The sequence below is a fragment of the Lissotriton helveticus genome, chromosome 6, assembly GCF_964261635.1.
Source record: "Lissotriton helveticus chromosome 6, aLisHel1.1, whole genome shotgun sequence".
Lineage (NCBI taxonomy): Eukaryota > Metazoa > Chordata > Amphibia > Caudata > Salamandridae > Lissotriton > Lissotriton helveticus.
Window position 1 is genome coordinate 144,607,594 of NC_136067.1, and position 23,427 is coordinate 144,631,020.

General features: G+C 42.9%; 2 protein-coding genes across 3 annotated transcripts in view; one reads left to right on the forward strand and one right to left on the reverse strand.

Annotated features, from left to right (window-relative positions):
- The window catches only part of RBKS (ribokinase), a 399,775-nt gene extending 388,703 nt beyond the window's left edge, over positions 1–11,072 (reverse strand). The window contains exon 1 of the mRNA XM_078647503.1: positions 10,696–11,072. Within this exon, the coding sequence (XP_078503629.1) occupies positions 10,696–10,775 (80 nt within the window). The 5' untranslated portion in view covers positions 10,776–11,072. The remainder of the gene's footprint in view (positions 1–10,695) is intronic.
- Positions 11,073–11,824: 752 nt separating this feature from the next.
- The window catches only part of BABAM2 (BRISC and BRCA1 A complex member 2), a 961,268-nt gene continuing 949,665 nt past the window's right edge, over positions 11,825–23,427 (forward strand). Inside the window, exon 1 of one of the 2 annotated variants that reach the window (XM_078647504.1) lies at positions 11,825–11,934. The gene's annotated coding sequence lies outside the window, so the exon portion shown is untranslated. Of the gene's footprint in view, positions 11,979–23,427 lie in introns of both variants that reach the window. The other variant, XM_078647505.1, reaches the window with a different exon arrangement.

The window sequence follows — 23,427 nt, forward strand, 5'->3', positions numbered from 1 at the left end:
TTTAGCCCTTCAGTGTCTAGGAGAGCCATTGGATTTTATAAGTGTGAAGAGAATGGTTCTTGAGAGACGTTTAAGTGAATAAGGCTGTAAAGAACAAGTAGGATGAAATTCTGTCTACGTTAGAGGTCACATAGGATGGCAGGGACTTCTGGACTTCAAGATTTTGTTTATGTTAGGATTGGCCATTAGGGAAAACACACAAAGGAATACATCTCTAAGATAGGAAGTAGAAACAGAATTTTAGGGAAGGCATAACTAGTAGGGGTTCGGGGAAACTGAGGAGACAGAATAAAGAGAAAGAAAGGACTGCCCCGTTTCAGGAAGATTATAAAACGAGGACCTTAGAGAAATTAAGTGAACTGCATTAGGAGAATAAGACTCCAGACTTGATTATGGAATTGCACTTCTTTCCGGCATTCCCAAAGTCCACCTAGGTCCACTGAGAGCACTACAAGTGGCAGCCCACTTTGTGACAGAACACAGTAGTTCGATCACATCTCACCCATTCTTTGATCCCGTCAGTGGCTTCCCATAGAAGCGAGAACTCAATTAAAAATTGCCTGCATCATTTGTAAAGTTATTCACTCCTCTTTACCCATGTACCTCTCTGAGAAACTGAAAATTTCAGAAACACTGAATTGCTCCCCTTCGAACCCCCACCTTCAAGCACAAGCAAATCATACCCCAATCCTTCTCTAGACACGCCACAAGAACCTGGAACTCCCTCTCGCTGAGCCTATGCCTTAATATAGGTCATGATACCTTAAACAAGCATTGGAAATGCAATAGGTCTCGCATTTGCTTGAGTTAGAGCTATTGGCATTGTAAATGACAATGTTTTTACCCATGTGTTTTAGTGCTGTTGGCTTTTCGAAGATCCCATTTGATAATTGTAACAGGAGCTGAATCCATTAGAGCCTACTTTTGTGGCTGTGTACTACTTACCATAATTATGCTCTCCTTAAATTAGACAAGAATGGCAGAAAGTGTGCAGAGCAAGACCGGCGGTGTGCACAATTAATGTTTATCGAATTTAACTCTAGAAATGATGTCAGTAAAACCACGGAGCAGAGGGAAGTTTACAGACCATGCACGGCGAGGCACTGCAAGTGCACTGCAGCTAATGTCGACACATAAAATCAATGTTGTTAATACTTCACAGCAAGCACAATAAATTTTTATTGCATTTAACACTAGAAATTGTGTCAGTAAAACCACGGCATGGAGGGAAGTGTACAGACCATGTAACATTGTCAATGCATGGAAATTGCATTGTAAATGCAATAGGACTCGCATTTGTTGGAGTTGGACCTACTGGCATTGTAAACGGCAATTTTATTTTACTTATGGGATGGCAAGAAAGTGGATTTTAGGAAAGGGATGTTACTTGGGTGGTGTGAGAGTAATTTTGGATGTGTGCATGAGCGTATGTGTAAGTGGAGTTAAATGGTATTTAGGAGAGTTGTGGGAAAGAAGGGAAGTGGATTGGTGATTTGGTAAGGGAGCAGGTGTTTTATTAGTGAAGGGACGAGGTAGGAAAAAAATGGAAAAGAAGAATGAAAAGAGGATTTATGTGCTTCCCAGACACCCCCTTTGATAGACTATTTCCAAAACATTTGTGGGTATGCTCCAGTCCTCTCCAGTCTCCCCCCAAAAAAATTGAGACTGGAGAGGTTAAAAAACAAGAGCTCTCCAGGTGGTGGGAAGCTACAGTCCTATGAAAGTACATTGATAAAGAACTTGCACCAAGGGGACTTCGTATTTTGATCTTTCCTTCTTTTGAGGATTTGCATATGGGTCATTTAAAGGAGTGGGAACAACTATTGTTCAAATCATCTGTAGGAATGATGGATATAATGATCAGGGATGCCGATCTGAAACGAGATAAACTATCACTTGAGATTTCCATCTTAGAGAAGGAGATCCATGATTTAAATGTACCTGAAGCAACTGAACGCAAATTGGCGATCCTCAAAGACGAGATTAAAAAACATAAATTATATTTAAAGGATAAGATGTCGCAAAAAATAAGACGCGATGAGAGAGATTACCACAGTGGGAGGGTCTATACTTTTGCGAAAAAGTTCAACAATGTCAAAACTGGACTACATTCAGTATTGACAGATAATAGACTTGAGGAAAAGTGTTTTTCTGATCGGCATCAGTTGTACCAGGACTCCATTGTTTTTTCATTGCCATCTCGTGTCAAACACTTCCACACGACCCACCTGGTAGTTTCTGCTGATGCCTGAGGAAAATCTAAACTGACACGACAGAGACCATCTTGCAGCCTGCATTTCTGCCCAGGAACTGTTGCACACCCAACCCCCTGTTCTTTGCAGTTCAACAGAAAGCCATGAGACACCCACGCCCTGTGTAAACAAGCTTGTTTTCCATCTCCTGCTCCCAGCCTGGTAAACATCCTTGACACCGTGATCAGGTTATCTGGACAATGGTCTGACTGTTGGGCCCTGATCAGGCTGATTAAACAATGACTTGAAAGAACGGCTTTGATCAAGCGGAGTGAACAATGATCTGTGTACCAAGCCTTGACCAGGTCACCAACTACAAACATCATCTGGATCTGGTTATCAACTGCAAACACTGCCCTGATTAAACAATGGACTAACAACCAAAAGACTGGGATGAAAAATGTATAAACGGCTTGTAAGCTACAGAGTGAAGTAGCAGCCTCCTCTGTCTTGTCTCTGACTAGCTTGGGACTCTGTTCCATAGCCCGGGCTATTGAAATAAATCTGGGTTCCTCCTGCAGACGAAGGCTCCTGTGTCTCCTTTTACTAAGTATGGAAGGTATGGAAGACTAGGGCGGTTTCCCCGCCGCCGAGACCCAGTAAGTGGGTTTAACCGGTTCTTCAGACTACAAACTATGGAATTGACTAGCATTTCGGTCACTTCAAGTGTAAGCAGCATGACTAGTGCAGAATCCTCAGGTGCACAGGAACAACCATCAGGGAACACTGCAGATCCCGTTTTTTTAGAATTATAAAGGTTCAGGAAGGGGAACAAGCAAGCCTTTCAAAAAGAACGAGCCACAAGAAGACCAGGAGGGAGAAATCTAGACCAAGATCCAAATGTAAAAGAGAAAGTGGGTGTAACAACCTGATCGGGGGCACGGACCCAACAATTGTGAATGATTTGACGTCCAAAAATGTCACAGACAAAATCAATGTTGTTAACTTATCGAGTCATATGTTAACGGATGTAGAAATAAATCTATTGAGCAAGGGTTTGGGATTTTGTCCAAGTGCATGTCCAAATTTTACAACATTACATGTAAATTGTTTCAAATTTACTAGAAAGCTAAAGTTGCACAAGTTTTTCTTAGACAAACAACATTTAGTTCCTCAAAGAACTGTAACGGAAATTCTAGAATGCACTCAGACCATTAGGGACATAAAAGACATACAACTCTTGCTGTCCTTGGATCAACAAGAGGCTTCTTCGTCCATACATACATTGACATTAGACCTTGATCTTGACACGTTTTCAGACATAGACAGCGGTTAGAGGACAAAATCAAGATTCACGCTCTACTTACCTGGCCCTAATGCTATTGATATATTCCAGGAATTGGTTCATCAAGATTTGTATAATCTTGAGGACAAATTCTACTCTAAAAACACAAATACAAAACAGAATATTACGATGGAAGAGAGAAGGGCTTTAGAAGTACTCAAAAATGATACCTCTCTAGTTATAAGAGAAGCGGACAAAGGAGGGAATGTGGTGCTCATGGTTAGAGTTGATTATCTACAAGAATTAGATAGACAACTATCAAACAGGACTGCATATACACAATTAAGCAGCAATCCCATGAAAACTACTATAACAGCTATAGAAAATTAAATAAAAACACTGGCGAGAACTATGTCTTATATCAGACTTAGAATTCAAATATCTATTTAATGACACACCAACCAATCCCTGTATCTACTGTTTGCCCAAAATACAGAAGGGGGGGGGGTTCCCCGCGGGGAGACCAATTATTTCAGGTGTTGGGTCTCCCACTGAGAGAATATCTGAATATATTGATATATAGTTACAACCTTTAGTAACTAACTTACCATCTTACATAAAGGACACTCAAGATATTTTAAGTAAAACTGCAGATGTAGAGTGGGTGGAAGGTCATCAACTCGTTACCCTGGATGTATGCTCATTGTATACGAGCATACCAGGAGCACAGGGTCTACACGCTGCACAACACTTCTTGGACAGTCGACCAATCAACATGTATGAACACACGATCATGTTATTAGATCTAGACTAGTCTTGGATAGTAACATATTTACTCACAATGGGGAGTGGTATCGTCAGATACGAGGAGTGGCAATGGGGGCTACATTTTCACCCTCTTTTGCCAACCTCTACATGGGTCTGTTTGAGCACACACATCTATGGAGGAAGTGACCCAGTCATTTGTTGGAGAACATTCTATATTGAGGGCGATTTATTGATGCTATTATTCTGTTCTGGGCAGGGACAAGCGAGACCCTAGAACAATTATTTATACATATCAATAACAATGACTTCAATCTAGCCTTCACCAAAAAACAAAATACTGAGCAGATACATTTTTGGACATCACCATCCGAGTGGATGGCAACAAGCTTAAAACTGTGCCCCATAGAAAAGTTACTGTATGTAATGCCACACTGCATGCAAGCAGTGCACACCCTCCATCACAGATCAATGCTATCCACTATGGGGCAATGTTGCGGATAAAACGCAATTGTAGTGATGAAACCAGAATAGACCGAGAACTGCAAATTGTAGAAAATCGATTCCAGGCGAGAGGTTATTCACAAACTGTGATCAAAGAAGCAAGAAGAAAGGTTAAAAGAACTCACCTTTTGACAAATAACAAGAGGGCAAAAAGTAAAAATAGGAAGAAATGTGCTTTCATCACTCCTTACACTACCAGTAGTACTGATGTATATAAGATTCTTAGTAAGCATTGGCAGTTATTAACACATGACACCACCCTACAAGGTGCACTTGGACCTAAACCCACAATTGTGCGTGAAAGAGGTTGAACATTAAGACAATACTTATGCCCGAGTTTCATATCACCATTGTCAAATATTAACTGGTTACCTACAGCTCCCAATGGTTTTTACAGGTGTGGCTCATGTAGCATTTGATTGTTTTGGAATACATAAAATCAACAGATTCCAATATAACACCGAGAGATTGTATACAATAAGGAGCTTCATAAACTGTAATACCAACTTTGTGCTTTATTGTAATTAGTGCATCTGTGAAAAAATCTATATCGGTAGCACTATAAGACCGCTGAAAGAGAGAATTCAAGAACACATTTGACCGATAAGCAATAACAACATACAGTATCCTTTAGAGGTCCACTTTAATACAACACACAAATCAAATGAATTGATGAAATTGGGCTCCCATGGTATTGATGTGGTTAATCCTGGACTGAGAGGTGGAAACAGGAAGGTACAACTTCGCAAAATGGAAATGCTATGGATCATTAAATTAAGGGTGGTGGTATGTGGTTTGAACATCGATAAGGAGATGTGTGAATTTCTGTAAAAAAACAATGCTGGTATTTAGTATTGGTTTGAACTGTAACTCTTCTTTCTTTATCCCCTCGATGAGCATTTCCTGAATAATCGCTCTCTTCTCTTGGGTGCACCATCATTTATATAGGCATAATGGCCATGTGTCTTGGCCTCGTGATTAATCTCTCTTCACCATGTATCAATCAATCAATCAAAGCATTTATATAGCGCACTACTCACCCAGAGGGTCTCAAGGCGCTAAGGGAAGGGGGTTCGCTACTGCTCGAACAGCCAGGTCTTGAGTTGCTTCCTGAAGGCGAGGTGGTCCTGGGTCAGGCGGAGGTGGGTCGGGAGGGAGTTCCATGTCTTGGCGGCGAGGTAGGAGAAAGACCGTCCCCCTGTGGTGGCTCTTCGAATGCGGGGGACGGCAGCGAGGGCGTGGCCGGTCGATCGGAGCTGGTGTTTGGGAGCGTAGAAGTTGAGGCGACTGTTGAGGTACCCTGGGCCTTGGTTGTGTAGGGCTTTGTGTGCGTGGGTGAGGAGGCGGAAGGTGATTGTCTTGTTGACCGGGAGCCAGTGCAGGTCTCTCAGGTGTCCGGAGATGTGGCTGCGACAGGGGATGTCCAGGATGAGTCGTGCTGAGGCGTTCTGGATCCGCTGGAGTCTCTTCTGGAGTTTGGCGGTGGTTCCGGCGTAGAGGGAGTTGCCGTAGTCCAGGCGGCTGGTGACGAGGGCCTGGGTGACCGTCTTCCTGGTCTCGGTGGGGATCCACCGGAAGATCTTACGTAGCATGCGCAGGATGTTGAAGCCCGACGAGGAGACGGCGTTGACTTGTCTGGTCATGGAGAGGGAGGAGTCCAGGATGAATTCCAGGTTGCGTGCGTGGTCTGTTGTATCAAATCAATTTCAATATGGATATCGTCAAATAGGTCTCTGATAATGTTTTTGCTACTTTTTAACTCTGATCGGCTAATAACGGGCTCGGGTTGGAACCTCGGCCCGAAGAATATAAATGGTGATCCATTCTCACCGTTTGTAAACTCTCAACCCAATAGGGTTGTGCTTACCATCTAAAAACGTGAGTGAAGTCAGAACACTGGCATCCACCTCAATTGATACCACTAAGGGAAGAAGCAGCCAACATTAGGCATTCTTGAAAACATAGGGCGAAAGAGGACGCAATCAATATACCATTTTGGAAATGATAACCATGTTGCTGATAAAAGTTTTTTTACCATTATACAGTTCAATGTAGACATATGCATTCCATCAAGAATATGGCCGCAAAGATAATTCATCAGGCTTATGAGAGCTCAGAAACATATTCTGTTTTTTATTTTTACCTTACTTCCTTATCCTCGTTTTGAAACTGACATAAGTTTCACACCAACATATACAAATTTGTTTTTTAATAATTTTATATAGTGAGGAGGTCTCGGATGCACATGAATACATATAGCTTTTCGCAACAAGGATTGTATAAATTTATTTTAACTTCCGATTTTGCATGACATTCATTTGGGCCAATTAATAGGTCTACATATGGTACTTCCTTACGGGTATTTCAAAAATATATAGAAACGCCCGTAGTTACATTTTAGAGTGGAGGAGTGTGGCTCACTGATTAGAGCGGCAGACCCTGAAGCAGAGGTCTGGCCCGGGACCAGGGTTCAATTCCCGACGCGGCAGGGTCCTGAGCCCAAAATGTCCACGGACTTGATAATTCTCGCCTCGGTGCCTATTCTAATCATGGGGTCCCACGCTGCAACTCTGGGCAATAGTTGCTTAATCTCCACTACGGCGGCCCACCCGCTGCGGGATGCTTGGCTTTCACCCTGGGGATACCCAGTAGGGGTTATCTCACAGGGAAAAAAGCCAGGACGGGTTCCCAAGGCAAGCGCCTTGATGCCTTCGGGTGATACGTGCGCTATATAAGTCGCAATACATACATACCATAATATGTAAAGACGAATGTGAGTACTGAAAGAAACCTCATTCCACTTTTCATATCTATTAAACTAGATTGTGAGGAGTTTAAAAAGATGGCGCTCGCAAGTCAAACGCGCTCTGCTGCCAGTTACAAGGTTTCCAGGTCACTGCAGAAACAAGGTACTGAATTTAGGCTGAATAGGTCGGTTAGTGACGATTTGCTTTTGAGGTTATGCGCGAATATTACATTGCTTGTAATACGCCCAGGACGACAATTGGGTAATAGATTTCTTGGAACTTGTCTTGTTATGTTTCTTGCAGAGAGGGCTTATCAAGGTCCCTAATCTGTTAAAGAGAAAATTCTTCCTCCATATTTCGTGACGAAAATATCGCATTCTGAAACCGAAGTTGATATGACTGCCAGTCGGGCTGACATCTTACATCATTCATGGGTAAGCTACATTGCCGGTTGTGACAGAAAATAACCGTTTAGGGTTCCACTCTGTTTTGTTTGGTACGGGTTTATTAAAGATCAGTGAAAAGTTTATTAAGGGGAGTGCATTTACAACTCCCTCACATGGAATTACAATTTGTCTACTCTTCATTGGCTCTCATTTAGGATTGACGACCGATTGCACGCAATTGGAACTTTACAAAAATTGAAATCAGTGTTTTAAATCAAAGGTGAGGTTTCTTTCATATAGCCCATCTCAACTCAATACAGTGGTTGGGCACATGAGGATGCATATGTTTTCCTCTATAGCCATGTGGCTTGTCAGCACAAGAGGGGGTGTTATGCATATAGATAACACTATACACGTCTTTAAATCTTATATTCTCACATGCGCCGTTTCCTTTTTTTAATTCACTTTGATTATACTTCAGCACAGGGTGTGCTCTTTCCTTTTCTATATCAAACAAACACCATACTACGTCTAGGCTGGAACTCTTGGGAGTTAATTTGCTACTATGATGACTTGGGACCTCATCAGGTGTGGACATTTCTTTCATGGATCTTTGGCGTAGGGCTGAGTGTGATGACTACTCTTGCTTCTGTCTATTCTTCTATTGACCTTGGTGTGTTTAAAACACAAAAAAAGGGCTTTGGGTCATTTTGCATGTCTATTTTTAGTAAATAAAAATTAACTTTATAATGTTAAGTATCATGTAAACAGTTTGTACATATGTTTTTACAGACTTGAAAAAGCCCGGGGGGGGCGAAACGTATTCGGCTGCTGCTGCTTTCTATAATGAAATGGAATAAAACAAGTAAAGGGACCTGATTCAACGTCTGTTGTGGAATTCTTCTAAAGGACATTCATTTGTGACGGGTTGAACCACAGGATATGGCAATTGGATGATAGTTACACTCAATTGGTGTGCCTTGGTGTTTGTGGTTGGACCTCCTTTGATGGACACCACGATGATTCAGCTGCATCTGACAGAGCTCAGACATGGTGCAGTGCTAGTGCTGCACAGACCCTCTGTGACACTGAAGAGTGAACGAAAGGAGTCACCAGTAGAATAAGGAAGTAATCTGTAGAGGGCAAGCTGTTTGCCTCAAAAAGTTAATGTGGATGTTTGAAGACCCACTGAATTTGCTTTATTTAACTTATTTTCACGAATGGTGACGGCTGCGTGTTTCCATCACAATGCAACTGTCAGGCTGCATGCATGTGACATTTGGCTGCTTCTGTGAAGTATTTATTCACAGTGGGGCAGTTTGGTTCTATTACAGCAGACTTACTTAGCAGCCCCCTGAGCGCACCGTGAGAGAGGGGGTTGTGATTTGAGAATATCAGCTGGGTTAAAGAACGCTCTGCACATATCTTGCATTTTTGTGTGAAATAAATTGAACACTGCCGTTCTGGACTTGCGTATCGGACCTGCTTAACTTTGCCTTTTTAGAAGGTTTACTTACCTGTTCTGGGCATGGCAGGGCTCCCCCAACAAAAAGCAACTGCCGGCTCGCAGAAAGGTTGCTCGAAATAGTATGAAGACGCCATGCTACAGTTTTGGAGCTGGGAGGCGGAGGCAGGAAGTGGAAAACGGAAGAAAGGAAGTTGACAGAAACTGTGGCAAGGTTCCCAGCAGGACCGTTGACAGACAGGCTCACTCTGTGTGTGCTGAGAGTTCAGCGCGTTACAACACAGAATTTGTGTTGGTGCCTATCTAAATAGGATAATGCTGCGTTTATGCAGGAGAGTGTTGGCCGGGCGGAAGCAACGACGCTGGAAAGCAATCAGGGAAATGCTGTGTTTGTGTGGGAGGGCAACATTGCAAACAAGCAGCGACAGGCCAAAAGACAACTGATGCAGGGGCTGTGGGCGCTAGGAGGGCGGGGGAGGGCTTCTAACGTGAAGCAGAATGGGAAGCAAAACTGACAAAAGGCGTGTCGGGCCAAAAGCATCAATAAAGAGAAAAAAGTTCTTACAAACAGGAGCTAACTAAGGCAAGCTTAAGTACACTGTACTTTATCAGGACTCCTGAGCCTTGAAAGGAAGTGAGCTATCGGCTGCAGGATCGAGACAGGAGGCAGCAAAGAAGAGCGTGAAAGTAAGTGAGCTATCGGCTGCGGGAACAAGGCGGAGGAAGCAAAGAAGAGCAACGCTGGAATGAACCGATTGTAAGCAGGAGGCGGGAATACAGTGGTTTTATTGATTACAGCAGGTCTAGCAGGCAGCACATGCGCGCTGCCAAGGCTCAACCTGAAAATACGTCAAGGCTCTTCATTTGAACGAACCCTGGCCTTAACTGCTGCTCTCTTCAATTGCATACCATCCTCATCCTACACAAAACTATTGATGATCTTCATGTGGTACTGTAACATCTGCTTTTAATTGCTATGAATGTGTGAAGCACTCTACCTCCCACCTTTAATGTAAATGTATATTTTCTATTTCTTATTGATTTGTTCTGGCTTTATTGTGGGGCCCTCAGATGCCTTTGGGCCATATGTGCGCTATATAAAAATATTAAAAATAAATAAAATTAAAAAAAACGTGTTGAAAGTAGGATGTGAATTAAAGTAAGATTAAGCTTTAAATTAAAAAGTTATGCCAGCGATCTCAGTTTAATCATGTAACGTGCAGAGAATTTTCTTCACTTTCAGGGGTGGAGTAACATCACGTATGAAATAAAGGTTATCATACCGACAGATCATTCTTCCTGTGTGTACCGAAAACGCACAGGAATGTTAGGAGTTTTTACTCATACTAACCTGACCATGTCTGTCATGCAAGAGCCAACCACCACCACGGCAGCAGCTGCTGCGGAGTCAGCCTGAGCCTCCTGCGACATGATGCTTCGCTACACCAGCACCACACTCAACAGAGCAGCAGGAAAGTCACTACAGCTGTGGTCCAAAGTCTCCCCAGCGCGTCACGAGAAGCTGACTCTGCTCTCCGTGTCATCACTGGAGGGCAGGATCCAACGGGCGACTCCCTCCCCATCACAGGTTAATGCCACTATCACCCAAACGGAGTCAACGTGACATTTTCTGTTACCCCTTGACCATCAACTCGTTTCGTTAAAATATAAGAATGCTGATAAACTTTGGAGCACGAAATAAAACCATAAAGAACATAACTACAGAAATACAAAACATCTGTAATGCCAACCACAAGATGGCCGCACCCGTCCCCTTTGACTAAACGGAGAAGGTTCGTATTATATAGGAAGTATTCATGCCACGGTCTCCGAGAAATACCGTCCCGGTGAAGTTACACATAGTTTCGACAGTTTTCTAAACTATATCGCAACGAAGCGTTCGGGAAACAGCAGCACGCACTTGGCAAATACTTGGAGAGCATCACTGAGATCCAGCTGACACCGGTTACAAAACATGTTAGTCTTTGGCTGTTGCTCTTTCCAGGGTGGCCCGTTACAAAAGCAACGATGTAGCTACCCAGAGACTGCTTGTACGTTGCTGCCCCAGCCAACAGAGAAACTGGGACGGAGACGACGTACGTACTCCTTCACGCTTTCCACCAAGAGAAAATAGAGAATTAACTTCCAGTTGCTGTTTTGACTGCAGCGGCCATCTTAAAGTGGCTATACAAGCCTGAGAAATTATATACATTGGAGAAAAGACAGCGCAAGTCGGACGTAAAACCACAGATCTAGAAATAGTTGTGTTCGTACAACATTGCCTGGTTATCTGCTTGTCTTTGAGTATACAAACAGAAAGTAGGGCGTTGGGGTGTTTATAATTAGAATGGCGCCCTTTCATCCTATATGGTTTCTTAGCCTCGCATTCAACCTTATTATAGTCTGGGAAAGAAAGGCGTCGACTGCATTATTTCTGTGGCGTGAAGTACTGGTGTGATCATGCCATGTCTACCTTCTAAGAAGCCGGCAGTCTAACGCCGGCCTTGTCTTTCCTTTGTTTCTACACCGGTAGATGGGCAGCTCTTGAACAAGCAGCGGCGGGAGTAGATTGATCACAACAAATGAACAGGTCAGCGGGACGCAACCTTTATCTGGGGATACTACAGGGCCGCGGTGGGTGTCGTAGTACGAGTTGTCATCGTGCACGCATGAGGGTTTTCAGTGATGCCCAATTGCCTGTCGCGCCTGAACAGCATACTACACCAGTTGCTGTGGCAGAGCCAGCACAGGCAGGGTATCCTGCAAGGGAAACCCTTCTCTCCAGTGCAGTTCTGTTTACATATTGCACTCCAGCATAACATCATTAAATACATTCCAATATAACACACGTTTAATATTACAACCATACCATCTTCCGTATCTACGTAATGGCACCAAAACTGTCATCACATTTTTACACAATGCGTTCCAGTGTCGCACACCCTTAAGTTTAACGTGGCAGCACCCTTCCATTCCAGTACACCATGTCTGGATCGTTTTCGGGGGCTTGTGAAACTCCCGTGCAGTGTTGCAGTCATTTTGACAGACACTGTTGTTGTTCCTAGCAGCACTGGAGCAGTAGATACTACTGTGAGCTCACTGAATTACAAAGTACCTTGGTTTGTAATGTCAAGATAAGAGTAGACACGTATGTCGAGAGTAGGAACTTATCTGAAGCAAGAAGTGTTAAGAAGATGGTAATTTTTTTGTGCAAAATGTATCTGGACTCCCGGCCTAGACTGTGCCAGTGTTTGTTTACATGGTGGTGAGCACACAGTGGGTGCTCAGCGACTTCTCTGGTGATATGCAGAGGTTGGGTTGTAGAGTCCTACCTCCTAGGAAAGACGATGTCAAAGCTATGTTTCTTTTTGTGTGGCTTCTCAACACTATTTGTCGGAAGTAAGGGACGCACTCAAACCGTATGAAGTGCCCTTTCCAAGTCTGTATTGAAGTTGAGTCTTCTCCTGTAATGTCCGTCCCTGTTAGAAACATATTCAAAGAAGACACTAACAAATGATGGATGTTTCACAACGCATCCGGTCCCTTATATTTCCTTGTGTTGTTGCCCATTTACTTCTATTTTTCCCTCGATTTTTGCTCCCTTCAGACAGATTTCCCTATGGACTTTTTCTTTCATCGCAGATCCTTGCGTTTGAACAGTTTTTTATGAATTCTTAGACACGGTTCTGACATTGGTTCTAGCTAATAAATCAGATGGGTCTACTGCGTTCAATTATTGGGAGAGGTATTCGTGTGAATGAGCTAGTAGTCTGAAGACTTTCTCCTATGGGGCATGTATAGTTTGCATTATTCAAGGTCCATTCCCATACAAAAGTGGTTGAGTGGGCCCTACATAGTGTCTGCATCTAATAGTACTGGCCTTCATTAACAGAACATCACACAGTGACAGATTGGTGGGCCCTGATGCTGAGTAGACTTTCAAAAGTGAACCCTCTTTGCAAAGGTCACTACTACCTTCTACCCACAATATGCAATATTGACAGTGTTGGCAGCATGATATTCTAGCCACCAGGGGCATATGCCTTTTTGACCTGTACCCGTGTGAGAGGGATTGAATATGGGCTTCCCCCGGGTGAAGTTCCGTTTAGTCTCCCATAACCTAGCTCCTTTACCTTCATAATATCTGGTAAGGTTTGTATGTTTTTTCACATGTGTCTTGATGGGTGAGTGGTGGTGTGCTGTAAACCCCAGGTTTCTGTGTCCACTGGGCACCACATGTGTGTTCTGTACATGATGCTGGTTCCCGTAGTGCTGGTTTGCCAGTGATCAGGCCAGGCATTAAGACTTAATTCACACATCTCCCGTTCCTTTTGCCAAACTGATTGTCTCTGCTGGATGCGGTGAGGTAACAAACCCCATCTCTTTGATGTAGTTGCAGCTCCCGTGCCAGAGTATAGTGTTCCCTAAAATGTTTCCTCTTTGTGATAGTCCCTTATGAAAGGGTGTCCCTGTCTGACACTTTACACATCCATCTGGACGAGCCTAAACTGGCCCTGCAATGGAAAGCCTGGGCTAATTCTACACCCCACTAGTTGATCAGAAAAATACACCTCCATAATTGGAGGGGGAAATTTAAATTCAAGAATGCAACCCTCCTGAATGGTCACTACTGGCCACCAGAGGAGGATAACTTCAGAGCTCTTTTTGATGCAATTTCTTTTGCTATTTAAGTTTGCCTAAGCATACCAGCCCATAGCAATATTGCTGTTAGACCCCTCCAGCAATCCTTACACTCCCTTTGAGCACAAGTTCTTTCGATTTGAACATCTAGATGTGCCCAGAACCACTAGACAATTTTCCTCTTAGTGGCAAGGCTGTACAATGTTTCCAGAAAAAGTCAGACAACCACTATTTTGAGGACTGTTCCCACTGAAGGATTAAATCTCCCTAGATTAACGGAAGCCAGTGGAAAAGCTTTGCAAGCCTTGATCTCAGCCGTGTAGGTGTTGATGACGATCAAGGAACTACTATCCAATAAATCTCCTGGGCTGGCTATCCTGACCAGCCTATTTTATAAGCATTTCAGCGTGGGGTGTGCCAGGGAAGCGTGCTAGCCCCTACACTTTTTTCCTTGTTTATCAATGATGTGGCCAGCAGCTTAATGGACTGCAGGAATGACTCTCCTGCCTTGAATGGTACTAAGGTCGCAATCCTGCTCTTTGCGGACCATTCCTTACTTATTTCCACAACCCCAATGGGTTTGCAAATCCTTGTGGATTCTTTTTTGGATTTCTTCAGGAGTCTAGAACTAAACATTACTAAGACCAAATTTATGGTGTTTGGGAAAACCAAGGGTAAATCAAGAGAGGTCAGGATCGCACTAGAACCCTTAGAGCGGGTGAAAAGCTTTGATTACCTGGGCATAAGACTGAGTGATACATTAGGCTGGGAGCAACAACTGGAAAAGAGCTATTTAACTCTTGTCCACAGGTCAAAATCAATACTGAGACACTTCAAGCAGTCTCATACTCGATCACTGACTCCAGCTTTTGAAGTATATCGAGCAAAAGCTCAGAGTGATGCTTTGTACGTAGCAGAGATATGGGGGTATATCAACATAAATAAATTGACGATATCCAAAAATATCTTTGCCAGATCACTCATCTCAGTACCTATGACTACTCCCCTAATTCCACTGTTCTTTGACCTTGAGATTAAAAGAATCGATGATATGGTGTCACTGAAACCTTTATTGCACTGGCTGCGCTTGTGGACAAGGCCCCAGCTCTCTGATTATTGCAACTCCCTAAGGGAGGTCTTGAATATTAGTCGGGCCAAAAGCCTCCCCTGGTTTAAGCATGTTGTGAGTTGGTTTACAACTCTTGGTACCACAGAACTTTGGGAATATCCAGAGAAGGCCAATAGAGAGGATTGCTCAAAGTTGAAGATCAGGTATTGGGCGGCCGTGGAAGAACGTTATGTCACCAGGCCAGCAAAAGGCCAACTAACCTCACAGTTTTTATGTGTCAAGCCATGCCCTTCCTTTGAAACCTTCCTGGATCTAATCACACCACCACTTGCAAAAAGCCTATGTGTTAGATTTAGGTATGGTAATCTTCTACTACGGTTATCTAGCAATCGGACTGCAGGACTATCTTTAGAACCCTGACCTGCATTTGCTTAAACTTTGGAGACAGAAGAGCACATCCTTTTTTCTGTACAAAATACCAAAAGATCTGCAGGAGATGGATGCGACCTACCTGCTTAAACATTTGAGTTAGGCAACATCAGGTTGCCTATAGAATCCTGAAAACTGACACCACAGAACCAATAGTTTACGCGGTCAGTCGTTCCTATTCTTGTTCTGGATCAAACAGGAAAAGCTTCTGCATATAGTTGGTGCCGATCGTTTACACTAAAAATAAATCCTTATGATTAGAATTGATTTGCTGGCTTAAATGAATTGTACGCTGTAAGCACAAAACCCTTTATTACTGTTACCCTAGTGTTGTCCTCCTCAATTGTATGCTGCTTTACATGTTATTAGTTGATAAATGTGCTGATAATTGTTTTTAGAATTTTTAACTATGCACTCTTTTATCGATTTTAGATATGTCTGATGACTTTTTATTTTGTTCAAATACTTTTAAAAACCAAGTATTGCTCGTACTTGTATTTGTACACTTTGATGGTTTTAAACAAACCGAATAAAGCTATTCAACAACAACAACAGCATTTAAAATTTTTACTTGATACTATAACTGGTGGAAACTTTGAATTCGTTTCTCCAGTCCCACAGTCACTCAGTCAATGACTTAGGCAAATGTTACATTAAACCTATAGTACACCTGAAGATTCCTACATCTTAAGACAGGCCAATAGTACTTTTAAACCCAAATCTTGGCAATTAGACTTTCACCCTAGTTGTCATTCTTGATCCATCCGGATAAGTCAGATAATATACCCAGTAGTCACGCAGATGATAATATGAGGCGTGTTCTTATCATAGAGTAGTCAGATTGTCGGAAAACTCCCCCTAGCGATTGTATCTTTGGATGCAGAAAAAGCATTCAGTAGAGTTAACTGGGCATTCTTCAGTTTGGTGCTTGACATTAAAGACCTTGGCCCACACATGATAATTGGATAGAAGCTAGCCATAAAACTCCAGCTGCCAAAATAATTGTCAATTGAGTTAAATCAAGGAGTGTTCCCTTGCACAGAGGGTGCACAGCAGAGCTGTCCTATTCCCTTCTCCTTTTTGTGTTGGTCCTAGGGTCACTGGCCACTAGAATTAGACAACATCCAAATGTTCGTGACTTCCTTTGGGGGGCAGTGGGGTATAACATAAAATTAATTTGCTTGCGGATTACATTTTATTAAAATTGATAGATCCATGAATGCAGCTCAATGTCTTGCTTTAAATTTAATCTGGAAATGTCAGAATTGCTAAGTGTGTGTTTACCATAAATTTGAAGCATCTTCTTTCTACTATTTTTCAATTCTGAATGGCCAAAGCCAAGGTAAAGTTCCTAGGGGTTTATATTACCCCGTACCTAGAAAACTAAGTAGCACAAACTATCCCAAACTGTTCCCTTCCCTTTCAAGTGATATACATAGCTGACAGTGCCTCTTTGTATCTTGGTTTGGAAGGGTAGCACATGCATACGCGGATGACACGCAACTGGTCCTGGCCATTAAGGGGGATGGAAGACAGGTAGCCCACAATTTTAAAAATGGAATGACGGCAATAAGCGCATGGATGGCCACAAATTGCTTAAAACTCAACTCGGAGAAGACCGAGGTAGTCATCTTCGGTCCCCTTCTCCCAGAATGGCCATCCTGCTGGTGGCCTCTGGACCTTGGTTCACCCCCCATCCCAATCACAAAGGTCAGAAATTTGGGAGTCATTTTTGACAATGGGCTCAGCTTTATGGACCATGCAAATAAAGTTGCAACAACGGATCATTTTAAAAATGATAAGGAAGATCAGACCTTTCCTACCAGAAGCACTAATTAAAACACTGGTTTGTTCATTAGTCCTGTCCTCATTGGACTATTGCAACGGACTCTTTCTTGACGCCCAGGTTAGAGTCATAAACAAGCTTCAGTCTATACAGAATGCGGCAGCACGCCTGCTTTCTGGGACTGCCAAGTTTCACCCTATCGCTGAAACAATAAGGCAATATCATTGGCTCACCATTAAAAATCGAATAAAGTTTAAGTCCTTATGCATTGTCTACAAAACCCTCAACAACCAAGGACCCCATACCCTTAAGGAACAACTAAAACCTTACAATCCCCGCAGACATCTGCGATCATCGGAGCAGCATCAATTGGTTGTTCCACGTTCTAAGACGGTGTCATGGGGAGATCGTCGTTTTCTTGTAGCAGCACCCAGGCTATGGAATGCACTTCCTCATCACATTAAGATGAGTTCCTCTCTCCTCCAGTTCAGGAAACAAGTAAAGACATGGCTATTCAATCAATGAAATTATTTGCACAACAAGGAAACAAACTGAATGGTCTAGCGCCGAGACGCCTTAGGGTATTCGTCGCGCTCAATAAATGTCAAAAATAAAATAAATAAATAATAAATAAATAAATGTAAGAATGAATGCATTACCCAGGCTTATGTATTTATTTCAGGCTCTCCTGGTGAGGATACCTAAAAAAGACATGAAAGCTTTCCAAGTAGCAAGTTATTCTTTCAAATGGGCAGGGATCACATATAGCTGGGAAAATCCTAAAAATGTGTAAGAGATCAAGATGATTACGTCTACTGGACATTACGTACTATCATTAAGCAGCCCAACTTCAGATTCTCTTTGAGGGCTACCTATTTGAAACTGAAAAGCACTGGATACATATGGAGGCAGTCAAGATGCGTCAGGCCTTGTCGTATATGGCAGGGCTTCCCAAATCCTCTAGACCTCTGGTATGCTATTATTCTGTGATTCTGCACCATACAATGGAGGTTTGGAACTCGGTGATGATAAATCAGAAACTCGCCTCCTCTGTCTCCCGAAACTACACTTTTGCTTAGCCTGCATTTTACACCAGAGAATAGTGCAGATCAGTTTTCCATGTGGTCCAGGGGTTGTTGTAGGATGTTACGGGACATGTTCCAAGAGGGTGGCATTTGAAAAATGGAAAAAGGATTATTATATTGGGAAATCCGAGAGCATGCAATACTTCCAGTTACACCACTGGGTCTCTGCACCAGACTATACAATTGCAGCACTTACAGACCTCACCGCTTGGGGGGGGGGGGGAAACTTTTTTCTAGTTTACTACATCGAAAGGGCCTAATATCCAATATCTACATGACACTTACAGACATGAATAATATATGAAAAGATGGCAATGCATTGTAGTTAAGGATATTCCTCTTCATCATTCATAGACATTGTGGTCTAATATATCATGCAAAAGCGTTCAAATCAGAGATCAATCTACAAGCTTGTGTAGGAGCGTGGTTAAGGGAGTGTGGTCTGTAACGGGATGATTTACATATATGGTGGTTGTGCCCGACTTTTTAGATCTTTTGGAAGGCAATCCTAAGCCACATCAAGTGCATTTTGGTGTATTTAGTGAACTGTGATTCAGCATTGATAACACTGGGGCTGAAGTCCATCGAGATCCCAGGGTGATTGGAGTCTGGCCATGAATACGTTATTAGCAGCCAAGCAACTGATAGTTCTGAAGTGGAATTTTAAAGATGCACCTACCACACAGAAGTGGGCAAGTAAATTATGGACATTGCTGCAGATGGAAACGTTGATTTGGGACTCAAAAGACAACAGGGGAAAGTTTAGAAACTATTGGAAACCTTTGCTTGACTACTTGGCAGGAACAGAGCAAGTCCAGGATCATTGAGGTCGCTGTGGGTGATAAACTTGTAAAAATGCAACTGAACTAAGGTTGATAGATTGAGGTATGGAAGCATAAGATATGTCGGTGGGCTGAATGAACTATTCATCTGCAATCCGTAAGATGGCTGATCCTATTTGAGGAGGGTGGGGTTGATGGGGTGTACTGTATGTGACATGTTGACACTGTTTGGCACTCATTGGAACTGTTACTGCAGGTTTATTCCGTCCAAAGTGTTGTGGAAATATTAACCCCTAAACTATTTCTTGTAAACGTGAATTATATTAGATCCATATACATCTGAGGAGATCTAAGCGCACTCTAACAGACCCTCATAGGATAACATTGGTCATAGGAAACAATCTTAAACTAAACCCCTCAGCACATAGCCATATGAGCTACTAATACGTGTAGGGTCGTTTCTCTGATCTGGAAGATGCTAGGCACTTCCATTTTTCAGTTTCAGTGTTCATTTTGTAGAACATTTTCTTACATATAACTTAAGTCGTTTTTTTTATTTAAAGAAAATTGAGAACTGTGCGAGATGGCATTGTGTCTATTTTCTATCTGTCGCTGCACCCGAAGTGCCAATTCTAAGTTAAAAAGAAAATCTTAAAAGTATAGCAAATTAAACGGGTAGCAGATTTTATTAATGTAATGTGAGTATTATAAAATCGTCAGCCATATATTAGTTGTTTAAAAATGGGTTCAAAAGTATCTATGATACTGTATTTTTCGCTGCTCTTGTACTTTACAAAAACCAAGCAGTTTATGTTGTTGTGTTCAGGTCCCTCACTACCGTTATTCAGAATTGAACCTTAGATACAGCTGCCCCATAGTGTCTCGCCCTGCCTTCTTCCACTACTATTCTCATGAGATTCCTGACTGACTATGCTTTGTGAGATGCAGAGAGGACCAGAAAGACCAAGAAGGGGGTGTTCATGAGCCCGGCTCTGTAGGCATACCCGCCTGTCAGTAGTGAGTGCTTCTGGCGTGTGCCTACCTAAACACAGATACTACGAGTTTCACTCCTTGGGTCTCAGCACACACATTGAGCACAGTCTTACCATTGGATATTCTCGGTATAAGCAGTATTCTCAAGTTTGCTCCGTATCAACTGTGAGTAGCCTATCACACAGCTCCTACCAGTACTTGTAGTTTTAGCTTTTAAGGTCGAGCCTGGGCAGCGCATAAGCTGCTCTGCGAGCCATGCTGTATTGGAGTATGTAAGAAACACAAAGATCCACCCTCAGACTGATGTACAACTGTGTCCTCCCAGACTACGTGTGTTTCCTACAGTGGTGGAAAGCACACAGCTTTGTTTAAATACCCCTCACACATCAAAAGGGCTGGCGTCATGCTTCATAATAGGGTCTTCCCGCCCCGCTGCAGTACGGGGTGTGCTTCGACCTACGGCTACGCTGGAGCACTGTTTATGGAAAACAAGACTATGTGTAGTGTAGGAATGTGAGTGGAAGGGTCAGGAGTGAGTGAAAGAGGTAATTCAAAAATACCTGGCTCCATGGGCTAAAAAACGTTAATATTCCTTTGAGCTGGTATTGTTAAAAATGGGGAATAGGTCGGAGGTACATTGCTATGATGAGCAGTCCCTCCGATGTCTATGTCAACATGTTTCGAATCCCTGCCCTGGCTTCTTCATCAGGACCAGAAGGATCCCTTCTACACTCACGATATAATACAAAGAAATATCAAAAAATGTGTAGTGGAGGAATATTTTCTCTTAAAATATTGGCTTGTGTTCTAAAACCCTCAAATCTCGTTTCTGTAAGCTCTTGAACCATAAAAAATGCCTGAACACGGTACACTTATGTTAGGGACAACCCAACTGTACAGTATTCTAATTCTATCTCAGTTGCATCCACCCTTGCCTTCATTCCTTGTTTCTGATATTTGATTTAAGTTTGATCCACACACCATACTCTTCTCTGTTTGCATCACTTCGTCCTGATACTATTGGGACAACATGTTCCTTGAAAAAGTCAGAGCCTCCCTGAAGCAATGTCCCTGCATCGTCAAAAACCTAAAATAAATAAACTCCATCTTTACTGTAATTCTAGTACACATAGTTGGGCTCTGAAGAATATAAAGCATGCGTCCCTGCAAGCAGGCCTATAGGGCTACCTGTACCATATGACTCTGTGCCACATCAGCACCTTGTCCTCAGTCCTGAGATTTCATTAAGCACATCAGTGCTACATGTAGTATCACCTTTAAAATGGGTAAAGTCATTAATGCTATTATATTTCTGGGATTGTCACACCTGCAATCGTTGCTACGTAGAAGAAAAGTCCAGGGCTGGAGTGCCGTGTTTTTGTGACATGGATTCATATGGTAAGTGTAAGTATCAGGCGTTAGTCCGCTCTGTCGAGAGCCGTAGCACTAAATACCAAAAGGGCTATCTAAAAAGCTATATTTTCCTTGTGTGGACTTTTTGTTTTTGTTTATTGAATTTTCCTAACAACAAGCAGAGTAATCACAGTAATACTCAATGAGAATGCACACACCAGCACAATAATGACATTACAGAGATCTGTATATGCACAGCAGCGACCGTAAAGTTTTCGGATTGCCACAACCTATTCCTGATACACAATGCCAGTACATGAATTACATATTTCAACCATACCCCATAGCCGAGAATAAGAAACTGTAGCGATTCCAGGAGATCAGGGAACTGACCAGACAGTCAAAAATAAGAATGATCAATCATCGACCATTCACATATAGGTCGCAAATTGTAGGATGGGAAGATTAGCTAAGACTCATTACCAGTCTGTACCGGATGTTCAAGGAGATACGGTTTAAATGGGCCCCAAATATTGCGGGGTCGAGACGAAAGTGGGAGCAATTCAGCATATGTGAACGTTTGATCCAGCCAGAGTATCATATCACTGATCCAATCTTTGAATTAGGGTGCACGTCCGCGGCCCCCTCTACAGGCCGCTCGTTGCCTTGCTAATAGGACAGAGAATGAGACAAATTTACGGTATGTAATAGGAATCTCTTCCGTGTACCCAAGTAGTGCGGTAAGCGAGGACAAATGGATTTGTTGTAAAGTCATCAACTCCAGCGTGGTGAATACCTGTTGCCAGTAAGTGAAGATAGAACTACAACCCCATGCAAGGTGAAGGAAGTCGGCGGCTTCCGCCCTACACCTGTCACACTTGTTAGTGTTGCGTAGTTTGTATTTGTGTAGCTTGACAGGAGTGTAGTAAAGACGGTGTAGGAACTTGTAGTGTGTAATACGCAACCGACTACTGGAAGAGACTTGTTCCGTTTCTTTACAGCAATAAACCCATTGTTGGTCCGTGACCACCTGTCCAACGTTGTCTCCCCACTTCTCCCAGGATGGACATGGGGGACAGACCCTCGCTGTGATAAAGTGTAGATACCAGGTGGGATGCAGTGCTAGCACGCAGTACATGATGCAGTGGAGCGACAACTGGAGGTTCTTGAGGGTATGAGGGGGTGTACTCTCTGAAACCCTCCTGCAGGCAGACATAGAGGAATACGTCCACAGGAGAAGGCTGTGTATCCCTATATAGCTGCTGCCTGGTGCGAAACTTGCCATCAACATAGAGGTCACCCCGGCAAAGAATGTTATGTTTAATTTGTGTTTTGTGAAAAACTCCTTCCTGCAGCATTGGCATCTTTGGGTGATATGTAAGTGGGAGCAGCAAGGAGTAGAGAATGGGGGCTTGTAGGTGGCCAACCTTGTGTGGACTTGATCATCTAGAAACCATACAACAGTGTGCTTCCTATGACCTTTCGTCTCACCACCTGTATATGGTTGTCTTGTGGGTAATCCCTTTGGTGTAAATATGATCCTCTGAGGGCATTGTTGTCATTGTCCGGTTTCTCACTGCCCGGAGTCAGTGAGAGGTCTTTGATGGTCCAAATATGTTTTCAGGACTTCGTTTTTTGCTGTTGTTGGACCAGATTCATAAAGGAATGTTGGTACTTCCTTGAAGCCTTGGAATGCAAATCCAGGAATTTACGAAGTCAAAATCCTGTGCCCGATTCACAAAAGGAGTAAATGTAGACTTTGCTTCTATAAATGAAATTTGGTCACTCAGAAGAAAACCACTGAAATTCCAATGTGTTCAAATATACACTTCGGGGCGGTTCTGGGGGGCTTCCAGGAGTATACCTGTAAAAGTTGTAGAACGCCCACAAACATGCAGGTTTGTGGATAGTCACAGCATTTTTATAGATAGTTTCTCACTCTGGA